Source organism: Nelumbo nucifera, chromosome 2 (assembly GCF_055504915.1).
Source record: "Nelumbo nucifera cultivar China Antique chromosome 2, China Antique-T2T, whole genome shotgun sequence".
NCBI lineage: Eukaryota > Viridiplantae > Streptophyta > Magnoliopsida > Proteales > Nelumbonaceae > Nelumbo > Nelumbo nucifera.
Window position 1 is genome coordinate 108,020,491 of NC_142650.1, and position 20,146 is coordinate 108,040,636.

A 20,146-nucleotide genomic window follows, 5' to 3' on the forward strand; every position below is an offset into this window, starting at 1 on the left:
CCAGCTCTGATACTGATCGCTTGGATTCAATTTGGATTAGGGTTTTTGGTCTTCCCCTTCTTCTCTAGTGCCCAAGTGTGATTAAAGCTATTGGAGACGTGTGTGGGGGTTTTATTGAGATTGATGATTCCCCTTCAGAGGTTGCAACTTGCAAATGGGTCAGAATGAAGGTTCGTAGGAGAGAATCCATTCCGAATAGGGTGGAGGTTGCGGCTGGGGAAGTCTTGTTCTCAATCCAAATTTAGCCTGAGCTCTTGTCAACAGTGAGCAGATGAAAATGGGGAGAGCGGGGGAACGAAAAGGTCCATAAGCAGGGGAGAGTGGATTCAGAGTCTTCAAAAACTTTAGTGTTGGAAGAAGTTGATGAAGTTCCTCAAAAGCAGAATCACTGTAATGAAGTTCAAATTAATCTTGTTTCACCGGCAATCTTTCCCGTGGTCAGAGAAGGTGAAGGAGACAAAACGTGCTTGAACCTGAAGCGTCCAATCTTGGATGATTTGGAGGGTCAGGATGTACCCTCCAGAACTAGCATCGAAGCTGGAGTACAAACCACAGAAGATGGGGGGTTTGGACGGGAGTTGGGAATTAATGATTTGAAAATTTTAATTAAAGAGTGCTTGGTGGAAATGAACATGGCTCCCTTGGCGGATTTGGCGTCGAACAGCCGTAAAGAGAAGAGCCAGAGTCCATTTCTCAAGTCCTGTTTGGGTCAGGACAATTTAATAGGGGGTTAGGATTTCTTAATAGGGGGTCAGAAAGCCTCTCTAAACCATTTAAGTCTGAACAGGGGCCAGCCGCAGAAGTATAGAAATGGGCCTGGGCCGAAAGATTTAAGTGAGCCCAAGGCCCTTTTCCATAGAAATGAAGGTAGTAGCCCAGTCCAAAGGGAGCCCACTCGATCCAATCAGCTCTCTATTGACGTGGATTATGGGCGAAAGCAACTTTCTCAGTGGGTGGATCCTAACGGTAAGGATTGTGCGCGAAAGGGAATTCGTCAGCCTCTCAACCCTTTGAGCTTGCTATCTTCCCCGTTGATGGAGGATTCAGGCCTGGAATTACAAGATCTGGCATTGGCAAGGATGGAAGAGAATATTGTTGAAGTTGATCCTATTGTGGTGGTGGAGTCCACTGATCCAGGGGAAGATAGGGGGAGGATCTTCTCCAGAGGAGCGGCCATGAGGGGAGGCAAAGAGTAGGTGAGACTCGAAAGACAAATGGAAGCTCAGTCCAGATGAAAGACTTCAGAGGAAAGACCCCCAACTTGTTGCTACAGGAAGGTATGCAGTCTGATATCCCTGTGTCTTCTTCTTGGGTTTCGTCTAAACTTCTAGGATTAGGCAAGTTTCTTGGAGTTTCAATGGAGGGGATGGAGGATGAAACAAATAAGTTCCTGGAGGGGATTGAACATAGGGTCCTTTTGGAGAGAGGGAAATTAGCGGCTAAGAAAGGGGGAGCTAATTTGAAGAGGAGCAGGGAGATGATGAGGTTGACTTGGGAGCTTAACGACAAGGCTGGTAGCAATGAGGGGACGATGTGAGGAGGAAAAAAAGTTTAAGTTCAAAGAGGGTTTTTCTGTTCTGTTCTTGTGTTTCAGATGGATTTGAAAATATTATCATGGAATGTCAGAGGTTTGTGTTCGGGAAGAAGACGTGTAGTGGTGTGTGCGTCTCTGAAGAAATCTGGTTTGAAGATAATATTGCTTCAAGAAACCAAATTGGATTATATGGATGTTGCTACTGTTAGAAGTATCTGGGGGGAGGGTGAGGTCAGATGGAAAGAAAAAAGGGCTGTGGGCAGTGCAGGGGATTTGTTGACTCTTTGGGATCCCTCTATCTGCAGTCTTATATCCTCTCATGTTGGAAACTTTTCAGTCTCATTGGTGCTGAAATTTCCTAATGATAAGGTGTGTCAGGTTATAAATGTTTATGGTCCTACAAATAGGAGTCATCGGGATGAGTTTTAGGAGGAATTGGCCGGGGTGAGGGGTAATGTCTTTCCCTTGGGTTATTGGAGGTGATTTTAACATTATTTTATCTGTTGAAGAAAAGAATACTAGAGGTAGGAGATCTAGAGAGATGCTTCAGTTTGCCAACTTTATTAACAGCTTTGAACTGATGAATCTTCCTCTTCAAGGTAGTCGGTTTACCTAGACGAATAACCAAGAAACTCCTACCTCTGCTATCTCTAAGCTGGAGTGGGAAGGAAGCGTGGGGGAATCTGATGCTGAAATGAAGGTGGTGGCAACTAATTTTTATAAAAAGCTCTAAACAAATTCTTGGACTTTCAGACCTTTTCCCAGAAATCTTCCATTTAAGCAGTTAAGTGGAGATCAGAAATCATTCATTGAGAGGCCTTTCACGGAGGAGGAATTTAAAGCTGCTTTACCATGTTGGCGGTTGATAAATCACCTGGGCCGGATGATCTTACCAATCTGTTCTATGTTAAATGCTGGGATACTGTGAAGCAAGATCTTGTGAATGTTTTTCAGGCTTTTCATGCTAATGCCTCTTTCCAAAGAAGTCTAAATACTACTTTCATCACTCTCATCCCAAAAATTGAAGGGGCTATTAATGTAAAAGATTTCAGGCCAATTAGTCTCCTTCACAGTTTTTATAAGATCCTGACTAAAGTCCTTGCTGAGAGAATGAAGGAGGTGTTAGGAAGTGTTATTTCAAACAATCAAAGTGCCTTTGTCCCGGGGAGGCAGATGCTTGACTCGGTCCTCATTGCAAATGAATTAATTCACTCAAGAAGAAGAGAGGGGGTTCCAGGTTTAATTTGTAAACTGGACATTGAGAAGGCCTATGATTATGTTAACTGGAGGTGCATTGATTTGGTGTTGCAACATATGAATTTTGGACAGAAATGGAGAAACTATATCAAAGTTTGCAAAACATCTCCTAAGTTCTCAGTATTGATTAATGGTTAGTCAGCAGGTTTCTTTGAGAGTTCAAGGGGGCTGAGGCAGGGTGATCCGCTTTCTCCTTTGTTCTTCATCTATGTTATGGAAATCCTTACCCTGTTTTATAAGAAGGCAGCCGATGCTAGCAGTTGGGAAGGCTTTGCTATCTCTCCGGAGGGGTTAAAGGTCAATATTCTCCAGTTTGCAGATGATACTCTGTGTTTTGTGGACGCTTCTCCTACTCAATTGGAGCTTATTCTTGGAATCTTAATCTGGTTTGAGGTGGTTTCTGGGTGTAGAGAACACTGATGTGGGCCCCACAGCTGTGGTCCCCACTGTGTTCGTAGGACAATATGTGTAATTATTTGTTTCAGTCATGGTAGTGTCAGTTGGGGTCAGTTTGTTATTTCAGTTGTTATTTATTTCAGTTTTTATTTACTTTATTTGTCATATAAGTACTAAGGGCAGATCTGTCCTTTTCGCTATGTACTAAACATAACCTATAAATACTAAGAGAGTGGCGGCGGCAGATGTGTTAGAATTTATCCCTTCTTTCAAACATTTGTGTTCTCCTGTTCCTCTTCTCTCTTTTCTCCTTCCTCTCACTTTTCTTCTACTTTTCTTAACCTAAAATCTATTAGGGTTCAAGGCTGATTGCAGTCTTGATCTTCTACTTGGTATCAGAGCCTATCTAGGGCTTCTCATGTGTGTCTAGTCCAACAGACCACATGAGAACCAGCTAGGGCTGGAAGCTTATGAAACAGTATTCGTCGGTTGATTCTTGGAGATTACCAGGAGAGTTTCGCAGCTGTTGAGGACTTGCCACGGCTTGCAGAGTGTTGGTAATCAGGAAGAAGCAGCGAAAGCTAGAGTTCAGGCAACCCTGGAAGGCAGCGAACAGCATTCTTTGAGTAAGTTTTTATTTAGTTTCCAGAGACTGCTATCAGTCAAGATAGGTTGGACCTATCTAGAAAGAGAGGCCGAACTGCTTTAGGGTTTTTCTCTCTAATCTAGGGTTTGACTGTTGGGCCGAACCCTCTTTATCTTCTTGGAAAATGATTGTTTTAGGGTTTTCTCTCAGAGGTGATCAGTTTTATGGTTTCACATTGACCCTACGACAGGTCCTACCTGTACGGACTGCTTGGAAAGTGCGGCTGAACACTTATTTCAGACCTACGATTAAAACCCTAATTCTGCTCCAGCATCTCAGATTGCTCTCTAAGCTAGTTTCAGACCTATTTTTAGCTTCGAGCTCTTCTAGGGGATAAAAACTTGTACGAACTGCTTGGTACTGTGATTGCCGATTGATTTCAGATCAGATTTGTACTGGTTTCATGCATATATTGTGATTGCCGATTGGTTTCAGATCAGACCTGCACTAGTTCATGCATATACCGTGATTACAGATTGGCTTCAGATGAGACCTGCATTGATTCTATACTGTTTTCTGATTGTGATCGACTGTCCAAGTGCTGTTTTCTGGTGTAGTGACTCTAACAGTTTGTAGCTACTGATTCTTGACCAAAGATGGAGTTTAAAAATCAGGGAGAAAGTACTTTTGGGAACAGCAATTATGGTAGTGTATCTGAAACTGGGTTTCAGATTACAACTGTGAGATTTGATGGGTCAAATTACTTGGAATGGGCCCAATCAGCCATGATGGCTATTGGGAGAAGGGGAAAACTGGGTTACCTCTTGGGAGATGTGAAAGAACCTTCCAAGGAGGACCTAATGTACACCAAGTGGGTTCAAGAGAACTATTTGGTCATGGCATGGCTGTGTAATTCTATGCAGCCACATATCAGCCGAAATTACTTGTGGGCAAAGACAGCCAAGGAGATATGGGATGTTGTGAAAGAAACCTATTTCCAACCCCTTAATGTTGCCAGAGCCTATGAACTGAAGTGTGAGGTGAACAGCCTTAAACAAGGAGAGAAGACAGTTTCTGTCTACTTCTCTACCTTGAAATCCTTGTGGCATGAGATTGACCATCTAGAGACCCTTGAGTGGGAGAGTCCCAAAGATGCACAGACTCATAGAAAGCAAGTCGAGACAAATAGGGTGTTTGAGTTTCTGGCTGGCCTGAATTCAGAATATGACATTGTGCGGCAACAGATACTGACCAAAGATAGTGTGACCCTCTCTCAAGCATACTCCCTGGTGCATAGTGAAGAGACCAGGAGGAAAGTCATGATGCAACTTCAGCCCCCTTCCCCAGCCCTGACAGCTGTTAAACCTAAGCCAAGGGGTGATCCAAAAAGGGACAGGAAGAAGGAAGATAAACAGGACCTGGTATGTGAACATTGCAAGAAACCCAAACACACAAAAGATACTTATTGGAAACTACATCATCATTTGGTCCCAGCAAAACTAAGAAATAAGAAGGGTAATGCTCATGTGGCTGTGAACACTGATTCAACATCCTCATCAGGCACAAAAGGCACATCCCTAGAGACCTTAACCACGGTTCGGGCTGCCCTCATACAGTTGGAAAAGGAAGTTGGGAGTTCAGCTCAGCCATCTTAGTCACCATCAGCTCCTGCCACATCTGCATTTGCACATTCAGGTACTCGAGCCTCAGCTTACCATGCTTCAGCTCCAGGTAATACTGAACACTGTTGGGTAATAGATTCAAGTGCATCCGACCATATGACTAGCTTGCCATCATTGTTCACTACTTATCACTTGTCCTCCGGTAGAGATAAAGTATCCATTGTTGATGGCTCTCTTGTTCCCATTTCGGGCAAGGGTGACATCAAGTTATCGGATACTATCTCTTTATCTTTTGTCTTGCATGTTCCTAAACTTGATACTAACCTGCTTTCAGTCAGTAGTATTACCAAACATATGAAATGTTCAGTAACCTTTTTCCCTTACCGATGTGTTTTTCAGGACTTGGAGACGAGGAAGGTGATTGGGACTGGTCGTGAGACGAATGGGATCTATCTGCTTGGAGAGAGTTCTCGTCGGGAGGAGCCAGTGGATAAGAAGTCCTTTGTTTCTCAGTTTGTGAGTCCGGTTATGCTTTGGCATAATCGATTAGGTCATTTGTCTTTCCGGTCCTTGAAGAGTGTTTCTTGCTTTATTTGAGTCTGTTGAGTTGTAAAAGTTGAGGTGTGAGAGTTGTGAGTTTGCCAAACATTGTAGAACTTCTTATTCTTTGAGTAATAAAAGGAGTAATTATTCTTTTGATATTGTGCATATTGGTGTTTGGGGGCCATATCACGTCTCTTCTATGAGTGGGTACAGATATTTTCTATTTTTTGTTGATGACCATACCCGGTTTCTTGGGTCTATCTTATGCGTTCTCGGGATGAGGTTCCTGCTCTGACCCAAAACTTCCATCAGATGATTCTCACTCAGTTTGGGGCCAAAATCAAAGTTCTTAGATCTAATAATGCAAAGGAATTCTTTGCTAAGCCATTGACCTCCTACCTCCTTAGCCATGGAGTTATTCACCAGAGCACTTGCCCTCATACACCGCAACAAAACGGGGTTGCCGAAAGGAAGAATAGGCACATCTTGGAGGTGGCTAGAAGCATTATGTTTACCTCCAATGTACCTATTCGCTTCTGGGGTGATGCTATCCTCACGGCAGAATATCTCATTAATCGGGTTCCTTCCCGTGTTCTTGATATGAAAACCCCTTTTCCCTTCTATACCCAGACGAGGAGTTGTTCACCGTTCCCCTTAAAACCTTTGGTTGTACCTGTTTCGTTCAGCTTCTCGGGCCCCATCATTCCAAGTTTGAACCTAAGGCCTCCAAATGCATTTTCCTCGGTTATGCACAAACTCAAAAGGGTTATTGCTGCTATGATCCTGTTTCAGGGAAAAGGTTTGTCTCCATGGATGTCACCTTCTTTGAGGAGACACCCTATTATCCTAGGGTTTCTCCTCAGGAGGAGAGCAGTGAGAGTGGCCCTTGTTCCAGTGGCCCTTGCAGCAAATCATTATTGGCCCTTGTTCCAGATGGATGTTAAAAATGTTTTTCTGAATGGAGACTAAAAGGAAGAGGTCTACATGCAGTTGCCTCCTGGATTCTATGATACAGAGACAAGTAAGAAGGTTTGCCGACTGAACAAGGCATTGTATGGTTTGAAGCAGTCACCTAGAGCCTGGTTTGATAGATTCAGATTAGCCCTTGGAATGTTCAGTTATGTACAGGTCCAGTCAGATCATACGCTGTTCATTAAGAGGGTGGACTCCTCTCTGACCCTACTTGTTGTATATGTGGATGATATTGTAGTGACAGGAAATGATAATGGTGTGATTGAGTCCCTCAAACAGCTCCTTCATCGAGAGTTTGAGGTGAAAGATCTTGGTACACTACGGTATTTTTTGGATATAGAGGTTGCTATATCTAAACAGGGAATCTTTATCTCTCAGAGAAAATATGCTCTAGATCTGTTGGTGGAAACTAGAAAGCTAGGTGTTAAGCCTGCTAATACACCCATTGAACAGAATCACAAGATTAGTGCAAAGGGCGAGGAGGCTCTTGAAGACAAAGTTATGTTCCAACGGTTGGTTGGAAAGCTCCTATATCTCTGCCTCACTCGGCCAGATATCAATTATGCAGTTAGTGTTGTCAGCCAGTACATGCATTCCCCTAGAACTTCTCATCTCCTTGCAGTAGAGAGAATATTAGCATACTTGAAGAGATGCCCGGGTAGAGGTATACTGCTCAAGAACAATAATCATATGAAGGTGGAGGTCTATACAGATGACAATTGGGCTGGGAGTGCTGATGACAGGAGGTCTACCTCTGGATATTGTGCCCTTGTGGGAGGTAACCTTGTCTCTTGGAGGAGTAAGAAGCAGAGTGTTGTTTCCCGCTCAAGTGCTGAAGCGGAATACAGGTCAATGGCTAACAAAGTGGCTGAAATCCTATGGCTGAGATCACTACTTGAAGAGTTGGGTATTGACTATGAGAAGCCCTTGATGTTGTATTGTGATAATCAAGCAGCTATTAATATAGCCCACAACCCAGTGCAGCATGACAGAACTAAACATATTGAAGTTGATCAACATTTTGTGCGAGAGAGGGTCTCTTCACAAGAAGTGTGTCTCCCGTATATCACATCTAATATGCAGCTCGCGGATATCCTCACCAAGGTTGTACCAAGGAAGAAATTAGAGGCAGACCTATCCAAGTTGGGAATGATAAATATCTACTCCCAACTTGAGGGGGAGTGTAGAGAACACTGATGTGGGCCCCACAGCTGTGGTCCCCACTGTGTTCGTAGGATAGTATGTGTAATTATTTGTTTCAGTCATGGTAGTGTCAGTTGGGGTCAGTTTGTTATTTCAATTGTTATTTATTTCAGTTTTTATTTACTTTATTTGTCATATAAGTACTAAGGGCAGATCTATCCTTTTCTCTATGTACTGAACATAACATATAAATATTAAGAGAGTGGCGGCGGCAGATGTGTTAGAATCTGTCCCTTCTTTCAAACCTTTGTGTTCTCCTGTTCCTCTTCTTTCTTTTCTCCTTCCTCTCACTTTTCTTCTACTTTTCTTAACCTAAAATCTATTAGGGTTCAAGGCTGATTGCAGTCTTGATCTTCTACTCTAGGCTTAAAGTTAACTTGAACAAAAGCCAAATCATTCCAGTGGGGCAAGTATGCAACTTAGAGAAGTGTGTTGTAGTGTTGGCTTGTAAGACTGAATTTCTTCCCGTGAAGTATTTGGGTTTGCCTTTAGGTGCTAAATGGCTATCTTCTTCAATTTGGGATCCAGTCATTGAAAGATTGGAGAGGAAATTATCATCTTGGAAGGCTAAATACGTTTCTTTTGGGGGAAGGGTGACCTTGATTAAAAGTACCCTTTCAAATTTGCCAACTTATTTCCTTTCCCTTTTTCCTATCCCAAATAGAGTAGCTAAAAGATTGGAGCAGCTCCAAAGGAATTTTCTTTGGAAGGGTTGGAAGGAGGAGAGCAGGATTCACCTAGTTAATTGGGACCAAGTTTGTCTTCCTAAAGCTGAAGGTGGATTAGGAATAAGGAAGTTGAAGAATTTTAATATTGCCCTTTTGTGTAAATGGATTTGGAGATTCTCGGCTGAGAAGAGTGCTTGGTGGAGATCCCTTATTGCTGACAAGCATGGGGTGGAATGGGGAAACTAGAGAACTAGATATCCTTCTCCAAATTAAGGCAACTCTCTTTGGAAAGGCATCATGAAGAACTATTCTATCTTTTGGGAAGGGATTTCAATGAATGTTGGTAAAGGGGGTAGAACAAAATTTTGGAAGGATACTTGGTGTTCGGATGGCCCTCTTGTTGTCTCCTTTCCTCTCCTTTTTAGGTGTGCCGTTAACCAATATGCTACTGTGGCTGAGTACTTCTGTTTGCATGAGGATTCTGTGTCATGGTCCCTCCTCTTAAGGAGGAATCTGTTTGATTGGGAGTTGGAAGAGTTCTTGGAGCTGATGGTTCTTCTTCATAAGCAGAAGATAAATGTGCTCAAGGATGATAAATGGTGCTGGAAATGGAAGCCGGATGGAGTTTTTTCTGTGAACTCCATGGCTTCTAAGTTATGCAGTATGGGGCCCACTGATTTCCCAGCTACACAGATATGGAATCCTATAAGCCCCTCTAAATCCAATTTTCTGGTTTGGACGATGGCCCTTGACAAATGCCTTTCCAGGTCCAATCTGTTGAGGAGGGGCATTCAAATTCTGGATTCAGCTTGTGTTCCTTGTGGGTCTGCTACAGAATCTACAGATCATCTGTGTCTTCACTGTCCGTTCTCCTCTCAGTTGGGTCATGCCTAGATCGGTTAAGGAGCACCTATGTAGCTGGAGTTCAATAGGTCTACGTAAGAAAGGGAAGCTGATGTGGAAGACAATCCCTGCTGCTGTCTTGTGGTCCATTTGGGCAGAAAGGAATAGTAGAATTTTCTCTTTTTTTTATAAATGAATGAAATTTATTAATCAGCAGATGAGAATAATACAATGTCCCAAGGAGAGGCACGAGATGCAACCTCTCCTATTTAGTTAAGTACAGCTTCCACTATATTATAACAACTTACAAGGTAGCACAAAAAAGGACCTCCCTGGATACCCCCTGTTTAGCCAGAGAACCAGCCATAGTATTAGCTGACCTACTTACCCATTTTACCTCAAATCTCATATTCCTAGTTAACCACTTTACTTTTTTGATGAGGTCTTTGTAGCCCCAAATGGTAGCATCCGGGTTTAGCAGCCACCTTGTTACCACCTGAGAGTCCCCTTCAACTAGGAGATGCTCCACCCCAAGCTGGTTAGTGATCTGAATTCCTTGTACTGCAGCTAGTATTTCTGCCCTCGTAGAGTCCCCCATTCCAACCGGTCCTGAAGGAACAGTAGAATTTTCTATAATAGATCCAAAAGTCTTGATGATGTAATTCAGAGAGCAGTGGGCAAGCTGATTTCTTAGATTTCCACTTCTGGGGAGTTCAGAAATCTAAGCTTGTCTTATTTGTTTCAGTCTTGCTCCTGGTGGAGGTTGTAATCCGGCTGTTTTTCAGACTGCCTTCTTGGGTCTGATTTCAGTCTGTAATTGAGTTTTTGTTTTGAATAAAGTTACATTACCTTTCAAAAAAAATATTAAAAAGAGTATTAATTAAAAAAAAATCAAACTTCAAATTTAAACTAAATGTTTTAAAAAAGCCTATTAGCTCAAATTTAAATACATAAACATAACATATAAAGCATCTCATTCAAAAAAAAAAACATATTCAAAGTAAAAATGCAAAAATAATATAAAAAATAGCATACAAAACATATTCAAGCATGTCAAGCTTTAATTTCTTTATTTCTTTCTCAATTGCATTATTTCAAATAGTTGATGTGATGTTGCATCTTTCATTCCTAATTTCTACAAGTCATCTTTGTACCAAGCCCCTTGAGGCAAGCCCAAACAAGTCACCCCTCCCTCTTTGCTAATGATGTTCATTCGACCATCCTAATAAAAGATAATTAAAATTATAAAATCATTTGCTTAGGGATTCAGAATTTTAAGACCCTAACATGGACTTGTTTGAGCTTGCCTCAAGTGGCTTGGTCAGGGTTTTAGGGGGCCCCACCCCTTGCCCAGCCACCATGCTCAAAAAAACACCAAAAAGCACAAAAAATAAAAAGGTGCAAGCTTGGGCTGAGGAGCAAGGTGCACCAGGGGCACACCTTTTGAAAGTGATGTGCTTGGGAGTTGGGACCTAGGCACATTCTAAGGTATGCACCTCGCCTATTGGAGCTACTCCCAGGATCTTTCAAATGACTTCATTCTTGACCCCATCCATTCTAGTTTTCCCACTCATCCATCTCAACATACGCATTTTTGCCACATTCATTTTTTGGACATGTTTTTGACTACCCAACATTCCGCTCCATACAACATAGTTGGCCTTACAACCATTTTATAAAATTTTCCTTTCAATCTAAGTGGCATTCATCTATCACATAAAACTTCGGATGCACCCCTCCATTTGGTCCATCCTGCCCTAATTCTATGGGCAGCATCCTCCCCAATCTCTCCCTTGTTAATTATCGAACCAAGATACCAGAAAAGGTCACATTCTGTTTTCCCCAAACTCTTGATATCCAATCCTAAGTTTATCCCCCTTTGCATTAGTAGTCGATCAAGACTACAATCAGTCTTGAATCCCAACTGATTTCGGATTGAGAAAAAATAGAAGGAAGAAGAAGAAGCAGAAGTGCACAAGGGTTTTGAAATGAGGGACAGATTGAATGATTCTGCCACCGCCACTCCCTCAGTATTTATAGGTTATGTTCACTACATGAAGGAAAGGACAGAACTGCCCTTAATACTTACATGGCAAATAAAACAAATAAAAGACTGAAATAAATAACAAACTGAAATAACAAGCTGACTACCAACTAACACTGACATGACTAATAAAAGTTACACATGCTGTCATACGAACACAGTGGGGACCACAGCTGTGGAGCCCACATCAGTGTTCTCTACAGCATTCTTATTACTATTAAAATTACAAATCATACATTCTGTTTTAATCCTACTTACTTTGAAACCGCTTCTTTCTAGGGTATGTACATATACTTAATTTTGCATTTCAATTTTCATCCTCCATTAGTTTCATCAATTAAAACAACGTCATCAGCAAACAACATGCACCATAGGACCTCTTTGTGAATATGTCTAGTCAATTCATCTATGACAAATGCAAATAAATAAGAGCTAAGTGCTGAACCTTGGTGAAGATCCATTACAACTGCAAATTCTGATGTCCCTCCCACAAGTGTTCTAACATTGGTTATTGCACCCGCATGCATATCCTTAATTAGATTTATATACCCAATGGGGACTCCTTTCTTTTCCAAGACCTGCCATATTATCTCTTTAGGAACTCTACATTATATGTTTTCTCTAGATAAATGAACACCATATGGAGATCCCTCTTCTTCTATTCTCTCTAAACATTTTTTATCAATAACAAAGACGATTTCGTTAAGGACTAAGGGGAGAGATAAACTCTCTCAGCTTTTCCCAAAGAAAATCAAATTACAACATAGCCCAAAATAAACTCTCCCTTCCCACCCCTTGTTTAGCAAGTGTTTCAGAAAATGCATTAACTTCTTTTCTCGCCCAATTGAATGTCACCTCCATCCCCTGTGATAACCTCTTCACTTTCCTTTTCTCATATATGTAGCACCACCACCCATCCTCCTCATCCTTTTGGAGCCAATGAATCACCCAGCTTCAAATCTCCTTCAATTGACAACTCCGAATATTCAATTCCTTAGCCTTTTGAGTACCTTCCATTACAATCATAATTTCAGCCCTCAATGAATCACCTACGCATAATTGTTAAGGTGGTGCCTAGGCGACTAGGCACTTTTCAAAGAACGCCTTGTCCAAATGCCAAGTAGGGATGCAAGTCGAGCGGGTTGGGCTGAGTTTATGGTCAACCCAGGCCCAGCCCTAAAATTTGGGCTTAAGGCCCGAGCCCGAGGTCAAGCCCGATTTTCCTAATCCAAGCCCAACCCACCCTGTAATTTGATGCACCCGGGTAGGGTTCGGGCCTGGGCTAGGCTTGGGTTGGTCAATGAACCCACTCTAAAATTATGCATATATAAATGTATTTATGCAAATATATATTCATATATTTATGTATGTATATAAATATGTATGCAAAATATCTATACAAATGTTATATATACAAATATGCATGTATTATATGTAATTATGTATGCAACACTTGTAATTGGGCAGGGCTCGGGCCGGGTTTGGGCTACCTAAGGGCTAGGCCCGGGCCCGGCCCAGAAAATAAAAAAATAAAAAAACCGACTTCTTGGGCCCGAGCCCAGCCCGTGTAAAATTCCAGGTTGGGCCGGTTCAGGCCCGGGCTGCGCCCGCCCAAGTTGCACCCCTAATGCTAGGAAAAAATATGTTCGACACATGCTTAGGGGGTTGAAACAAATATATAATATATAATATTTACTAAATAAAAATAAACATAAAATATATAATATTTACTAAATAAAAATAAACATAAAATATATAATATTTACTAAATAAAAATAAACATAAAATATATAATATTTTATTGGTTGGTTTCAGTTTTTATAATAGAACCTGTTCCATGTTATCATGTTTTTGTTGTGAGGAAAGTAAAAACAAAATTAGATCTTCGACGGAGTTAATCAGTTTCTTCGTTTTGTTCTCTGTTTCCTAGTTTAAAACAGTGGTTACACCCCATTTTTCTCCTCTTCATTTTTGTATCTTTTCCCCAAGCTTTTTGAATCATTTTATTGGACTAAAACAGGGGCTCCACCCCGTTGTTTTGTTCTTAAATTTCTTGCATGTTTTCAGCTTTTTTTTTCTCATTACTGGTGTCTGAAACAGGGGCTCCGCCCCTTCTTTTATTCTTCATATTCTTCTTTTATTTTAGTATTTTTTCACCAGCTTTTCTGGGTCTAGAACAGGGGCTCCGCCCCCTTCTTTTGTTCTTAATTTCTTGCATTTTTTCATCTTTTTTTGTTCTTGCCATTGGTGTCTGAAACAGGGGTTCTGCCCCTTCTTTTCTTCTTCATATTTCTTCTTTTATTTTAATATTTTTTCACCAGATTTTCTGGGTCTAGATATTTTCTTCATATTTCTTCTTTTCTCCTTCATATTTCTTCTTTTCTCCTTCATATTTCTTTGTCATTAGTGTCTGAAAGCTGTAGCAGTAAAAACGATGACAGGGATGTCATCCCCGAGAGCTCATCAAATTACAGTTACAAAGAATTCCCAAAAGGCTGATGAATTCCCACCCAGCATCCCAAAGAGCATCACATTACGGTTTAGCCCAAAACAAGCCATCTCTATCAGCTCCTTACTTTTCCAATGCATCTGCCATTCCATTTGCAGATCTTATCCACCCAAAAGCGAAATTGAATCTCTTTGACAAGGTGTTGATCTCCCTAAAAGCATGTCTGTATTTCCATGGAGCTGATCTGATATTCTTGGACCAAGACATGACTAACTGAGAATCTCCTTCCACTTCTAATTCCCTTACTCCAACATGTACAGCAAATCTTAATCCATGTAAGAGAGCCATTATTTCAGCTTGTACTGAATCTCCAAAGGCAGTTGGACCTGAAAATAATGCCACTACCACTCCTTTGTGGTTTTAAAAACACCTATCCTGCCCTTCCTGGATTACCCAATGAGTTACCATCAAAGTTAAGCTTCAGTTTATTGAAAGATGGAGGAGGTTTCCAAACCATTTGTACACTTTCTGCAGGTCTAATTGTTTGTGCCACTTCAGTCCAGGACCGTATATTCGTATTATGTCATTTGTTGAGAATTCTCAAAAGAGATCCAAAGTTTTTACCCAATGTGCTGTTCTTACTGTTATGGCTTCAAACAGTTCCTCCTTTGATTTGCTCTTCTCATTAAAAATTCTTTGATTTCTTTCTTCCCATACGGTCAAGATTGGCACTGCTCTCACTGTCCTCCACATAACTCTTCCTCTCGTCTTTTGTTGACTTAAGAAACTGGAATTGAATAGGCCTACCACATCCTGTGGAGGATCCCATTTGCAACCAAAGAAAGAACCAACGTATTTCCATTTACAAGACACAAAAGGGCAGGTAACAAGTAAATGAGGAAGGGTCTCACCACTTTCCTTGCAAATGATACACACATGAGGAGAAAGGCACTTGTTTGGCCTTCTTTTTTGTAGCAAGTCATAGGTGTTGATCTTCCCAAGGAATACTTCCCAACACAAAGCTTGTACTTTAGGAGGGATAGATTTACACCAGATTTCTTTAATCGGGAAAGTTTCCCCCAAAGACTTTGACAAAACAAGAAGGTTAAAAAAAAGGAAGCACAAGAGAAAAGGCCATCAGGTGAAGGGAACCAAATTCTTCCATCTGGAGAGTTAGGGTCCAAGAAAACATTTTCCAGCTTTGATAATAAGAGGACAAGGGAATCAAGCTCAGAATCTCTCAAACCTCTCCTAAATCCAAAATCCCAATTTATACCAAGTTCCGTTGCAAAACCAAATTTTGATATGGGTTCAGCCTTGAGAGGAAGAATCAGCTATTGCACCTCAAGACCTGAAAAAATCATCAATCTTAAAACCAGAGAAAAGATGGCTCTATCCTAGTGTGCCACTCTAAGGCTATTACTTCTATCAAAACTTCCTTGCTTCTTCTTTGCCTTCAAAGATCCTTAGATTTCTTTCTTCCCAAACTTGACCAGACCACCACTGCCCACCTACATCTCCACAAGGTCTTGCCCTCATCTTAGTGCAACTAAAAGCAGACAAGCTAAACAACCCTTACAAGCTAACAAGAGGGGACCACCTACACCCAAAAAAGAGAAGTCAACAAAAGGACATGAGATTAAGAGATGAAAAGCAATCTCACCATTCAACTTACATAAAAAACACCAGCTAGGGGACAAGCACCAATTTGGTCTTCTCCTTTAGATCATATCAGAAGTGTTAATACAACCATGAAACACTTTCCAACAGAAGGCACGGACTGTTGGTGTAATGGGGGACACCAAACATCCTTCATAGGGAAAGAAGGAGATAGGTAGGTGGCTACAAGGGACTTGAAGAAAGACTTAAATGAGAAAACCCCAGCAAAAGTAGGAATCGACACCCTAGTATCCATACCATCTTCCCTCAAAACCACTGAATTTAACAAGCTTAGCAGATCTGACACACTGGATATTTCAGACTCTCTAAGATTCCTAGTAAAGCCAAGCTTCCACTTAAGCCCTAAGGGGGAAGAGTGCTTGGAAATGAACTTGGACACAGCCACACAGGTCTATTTTTAAGGATGGAGAGTGTAAAAAGGGATGGAAAGATCTCAAACAGAGGACATTCCCCAACTCAAACATCTTCCCACAATCTAATTTTTTGACCCAAGGCCAAATCATAACTAACATGGTTGAGGAAGGCAGAAGTATATCACAGATAGATTTCCAAGGAGCATCTAGAGTAGCTCTATGCAAGCAACCAGCATCCCATCTAGTGGTGGAGATCATTGAGAGAGTATAAGAGGGAGAGAGAGAGAGACAGAGGGAGGGAGAGAGTAAAGAGGAGGAAGAGGAGGAGGCATAGTTTTCAAAGAGCCAAGGCAAGGCTAGGCGAAAGGGGTGCCTTGTCTCCTAGGCAATGGATTTTTTAAGTAAATAAAAATCATATATCCTAGGGTAGTTCCCTAGGTTCCAAAGCAACTAGCAACCCTATTTCCTTAATAGTTATCTATAATTTTCGTAAGCAAAGTATAAGCTTCAAGTTGAAGTATAGAAAATCAACATATTTTTTATAGAAAATCAGCATATTCGTGACAAGAAAAAGATGAAAGAAAATAAAATTCAGAAAATATAGGGGCTGAACCCCTATTTCTGTTATAAGAAAAGAAAAAAAAAAAAGAAGAGGTGGAAGAAGAAGAAGAAAATGAGTTGATTAGACAAAATTTTAAGTTCTTCCTTACTTATTGGTTCAGGACCTTCAAGTTTTGAAGTCTTTGAGGGTTCAAGACAGCATTTAGAAATGTGTGTGTTGATTAAACCCTAAAAAATTAGAAAATAATAAAAAATAATATACTGACACAAAAATGGATATTTTAGTTTAACAATATCTATTTTATAATTATAATTATAATTATAATTATAATTATAATTTCAAAAAATTATAAACTATTTCATAACACCATGTACAAATTTGCTTGGTGATTAGGTGAGGCGACCCTCCAACTCCAAGGGCACCTTGTTGCCTACATAGTTGTCAAGGCGACACCTAGGCAACTAGGTGATTTTTAGAGGTCACCTCACCCAACACCAAGATGCTTTTCATATTAAGCACTCGCCCATATACATATTATAGCATTTTTTTTCGAATGTGGATATGTATTATATCATTTTAGTGGTTGGTATTATTTTATTAGAATACAACCGGTTGTATCTTACAATTTTTCTATTAAGATAATTCTTTTTTTATTAAAGCTACAAAAGTTTCTTTGGGTTTGAGTTCTGAACCAAGGGTCCAAGACTGAGAAGTTTCCATTGTTCTTCTTATTATTATTAAATGGTCCAAGTCGTTTGTGATCCTATTTTTTTCCTACACATTAAAGAAATATTTTTGGGATGAAACAAGGGCTCCGTCTCCTTCTTCTTCCTTAAATCACCCTGGTACTATATATATATATATATATGGGAACGAAACAGGGGCTCTGCCCCAACTTTCTAAAATTTTCCTGTATTTTTTGAACTATTTTTTAATAATGCATCCCTTTATTTTTCTCTACTTTTTCCCTACATTCTCCCTTTTTATTAGCCGGGAACAGGGTTTCCACCCCCTTAAACATAGTCCAAGGCACCCTCTTGGACGACTTTTTTTTTTATCAATAACCCTGAAAATTTTCATTAAGTAAGAAGCTTTAATATACAACAAGAAGTTACAAAGAAATCAGCATAGAAGCTGACCCAAGACAGAATTACAAAAGTGCCCAAAACATATCTGTTCTTTGAACCCCTTGCTTTGCTAAGCTATCAACCAAGCTGTTGGCTGATCTCCTAACCCAACCCACCTGAATAGACATATTTCTATACATCCATTTGAACCTTCTGAAATTATGCTTCAGCTGCCAGGTCACTCCTTCCCCTTTTTTCAACCATTTCATCACAGTTTTTAAGTCTCCCTCGATGACTTATTTTGGGAACAAACCAAGGGTTCCACCCCCTTATTTTTCTCTCTCTTTTTCACTGTGTCCCCCTTTTTGTTGGCCTGAAACAGGTATGATGTATATATGATACCATTTTATGTTTTATTTGAATGTTTTATTGCTCATAGCCAGTACACAGGTATGTTGGTTAGCATCAAAAACTAATAAAGTAGCTTAAGAGGGATAGGGATCTTTATTTTATATTTTCAAATTTCACCACATAAGCATCACCTAGGCACCTAGGCGACTGGGCGCCCTGTGGTTGCCTAGGTGTCTCCTTCGCAACTATGGGAGGAAGAGGAGAGAAACAAAAGCCTTGGGCATGCAGCCCAAATCAAAAGCTTTTTTGTATACTATGATTGTACAGGTACAAGAAAAATTACTCTTTAAGCAAGAAGACCGTCAATAACAAGAGTGGTTTAAAACTTTTTTTTTTTGATAGATGAGTGGTTTAAAACAAATTGAAAGATTTATATAAATTAGGAGGGCTAAAATAGCATGGATTAAGGTAGAGATAAATAATACGAGGGCTGACAATCGGACAATGAATTTAGCCCTAAATAGAGTGGAATGGTGAAATATGAACATGTAGCCAAACCCATATAACTGGAACAAAGCTTTGTTAACTTGAGTTGACTTGAGTATGATGGCACAAGCCTCTTTTGGGCTTAACAACTACTCTACATTGTTGTACTGATGTTAATAGGCTATTCTTGGGTTCTCCTATTCCTAATAGTTCTTTCTTCTATTTGCTGAGTTGGGTGAATACTTGACAGAACGATGAATCCTAAAGGCTGACCATCATAAGACCTTTAGATCAAAGATGAGGATCTAAGAGGGTGTCGTTATTTTAAGGATGACTATTTATCATGCTTCAGAAATTACAGAGAATTTATTCTAATGAAGAGTGTTCGATTCAGAAACCATTTATTTAAAATTTATGTTGTTTTCGAGATAAACTGGTTGTTCCTGTTTGTTTCTGTACACTGCAACAAGAAGCAAAACTACATTTCCCCAAGTCTAACAAACCACAGATATAAAAATACGGGCGACTTTGGACAGGGAGGAAACGTTGTGGAGGCACCAACCTAAATGGGATTGAAAGTGATTGTAAATTTATAATAACTTCACCCACGCGTTGGGGGATCTGAACCAAGTGTTCTCTTGCGCAAAATTATGTCATGAATAGAAGAGTAACCATACAAATCACTTCCCATGTCTAAATTCCCGTATAACAATTAGAAACGACGGCGGCACATATAAATTATTTTTCTGAAGAAAACCCTGAATGGAGATGGTCTATTTAGACGTATACTGACCTCACCAGTGTGGGCGAAGCAGCTATGGAGGTAGCTTTCGTCGACCCAGTACTGCAAGTCGCCAATCCAGAGAGTTCGAATCTCGTCGATGGATGTAGGCTGGCGGTAGGGTTGAGAAGAGGCGTATGTCGAAGGTTGGTGGGTTTGAGGCTGTGCGCTCATCACCCAATGCTGTTGCGCCTGTTGATGCGCGTGTGACTCCATTAGTCTTTGGGTTCTTTCGTCGTTTCGCTCTTCTGCGAGGATTATTTTCAGTTGTTTTGATACTTCTGCAGCTGCCGGGCTAACTGGCGGACTGTTTTGTCCGGCTGGTCTGATGGAAAAAGGCTTTTACGCCTTTACCTTCTTGTAGCGGAGACCAAATCCCGCCTTCGTCCGGGTTGGGTCGTTGTCGGCTCTGAGTCGGGGGACTGACTACCGCCTTACCGCGAGTCCGGATCTTTTTCCAACAAAATAGCTTCCAACATACGGATCGCAGATTCGTAGTTAATGGTGCGTTTTGGTGAGATGGAGTTGGGATTTTCTGCCAACAAAACACTCCAATCCTTTATCAACTTGATCTACCACCGCACTATCTCGGTATCAGACTTGGCTCCACCATAAAAGTGAGACCCGCCATGTATGAGATGTAAGGTTTTTTAAAACCGAGCCGGAGAATGAACTGGTCAGAGTCCGATTTTCAGATTGAACGGTCGGTCCATCCTGACAAAGGAGAGGATGCTTATATTTTTTAAATT

The 20,146-nt window shown here is 40.7% G+C and overlaps 1 protein-coding gene across 2 annotated transcripts in view; it reads right to left on the bottom strand.

The window, feature by feature from the left end:
* LOC104603428 (RNA-binding (RRM/RBD/RNP motifs) family protein) overlaps positions 1–19,833 on the bottom strand; it is a 34,324-nt gene extending 14,491 nt beyond the window's left edge. The window contains exon 1 of one of the 2 annotated variants that reach the window (XM_010267451.2): positions 19,410–19,833. In XM_010267451.2, coding sequence (XP_010265753.2) covers positions 19,410–19,613 — 204 coding nt within the window. In that variant the 5' untranslated portion in view covers positions 19,614–19,833. The remainder of the gene's footprint in view (positions 1–19,409) is intronic. The other variant, XM_010267450.2, reaches the window with a different exon arrangement.
* Between the last annotated feature and the right edge of the window lie 313 nt (positions 19,834–20,146).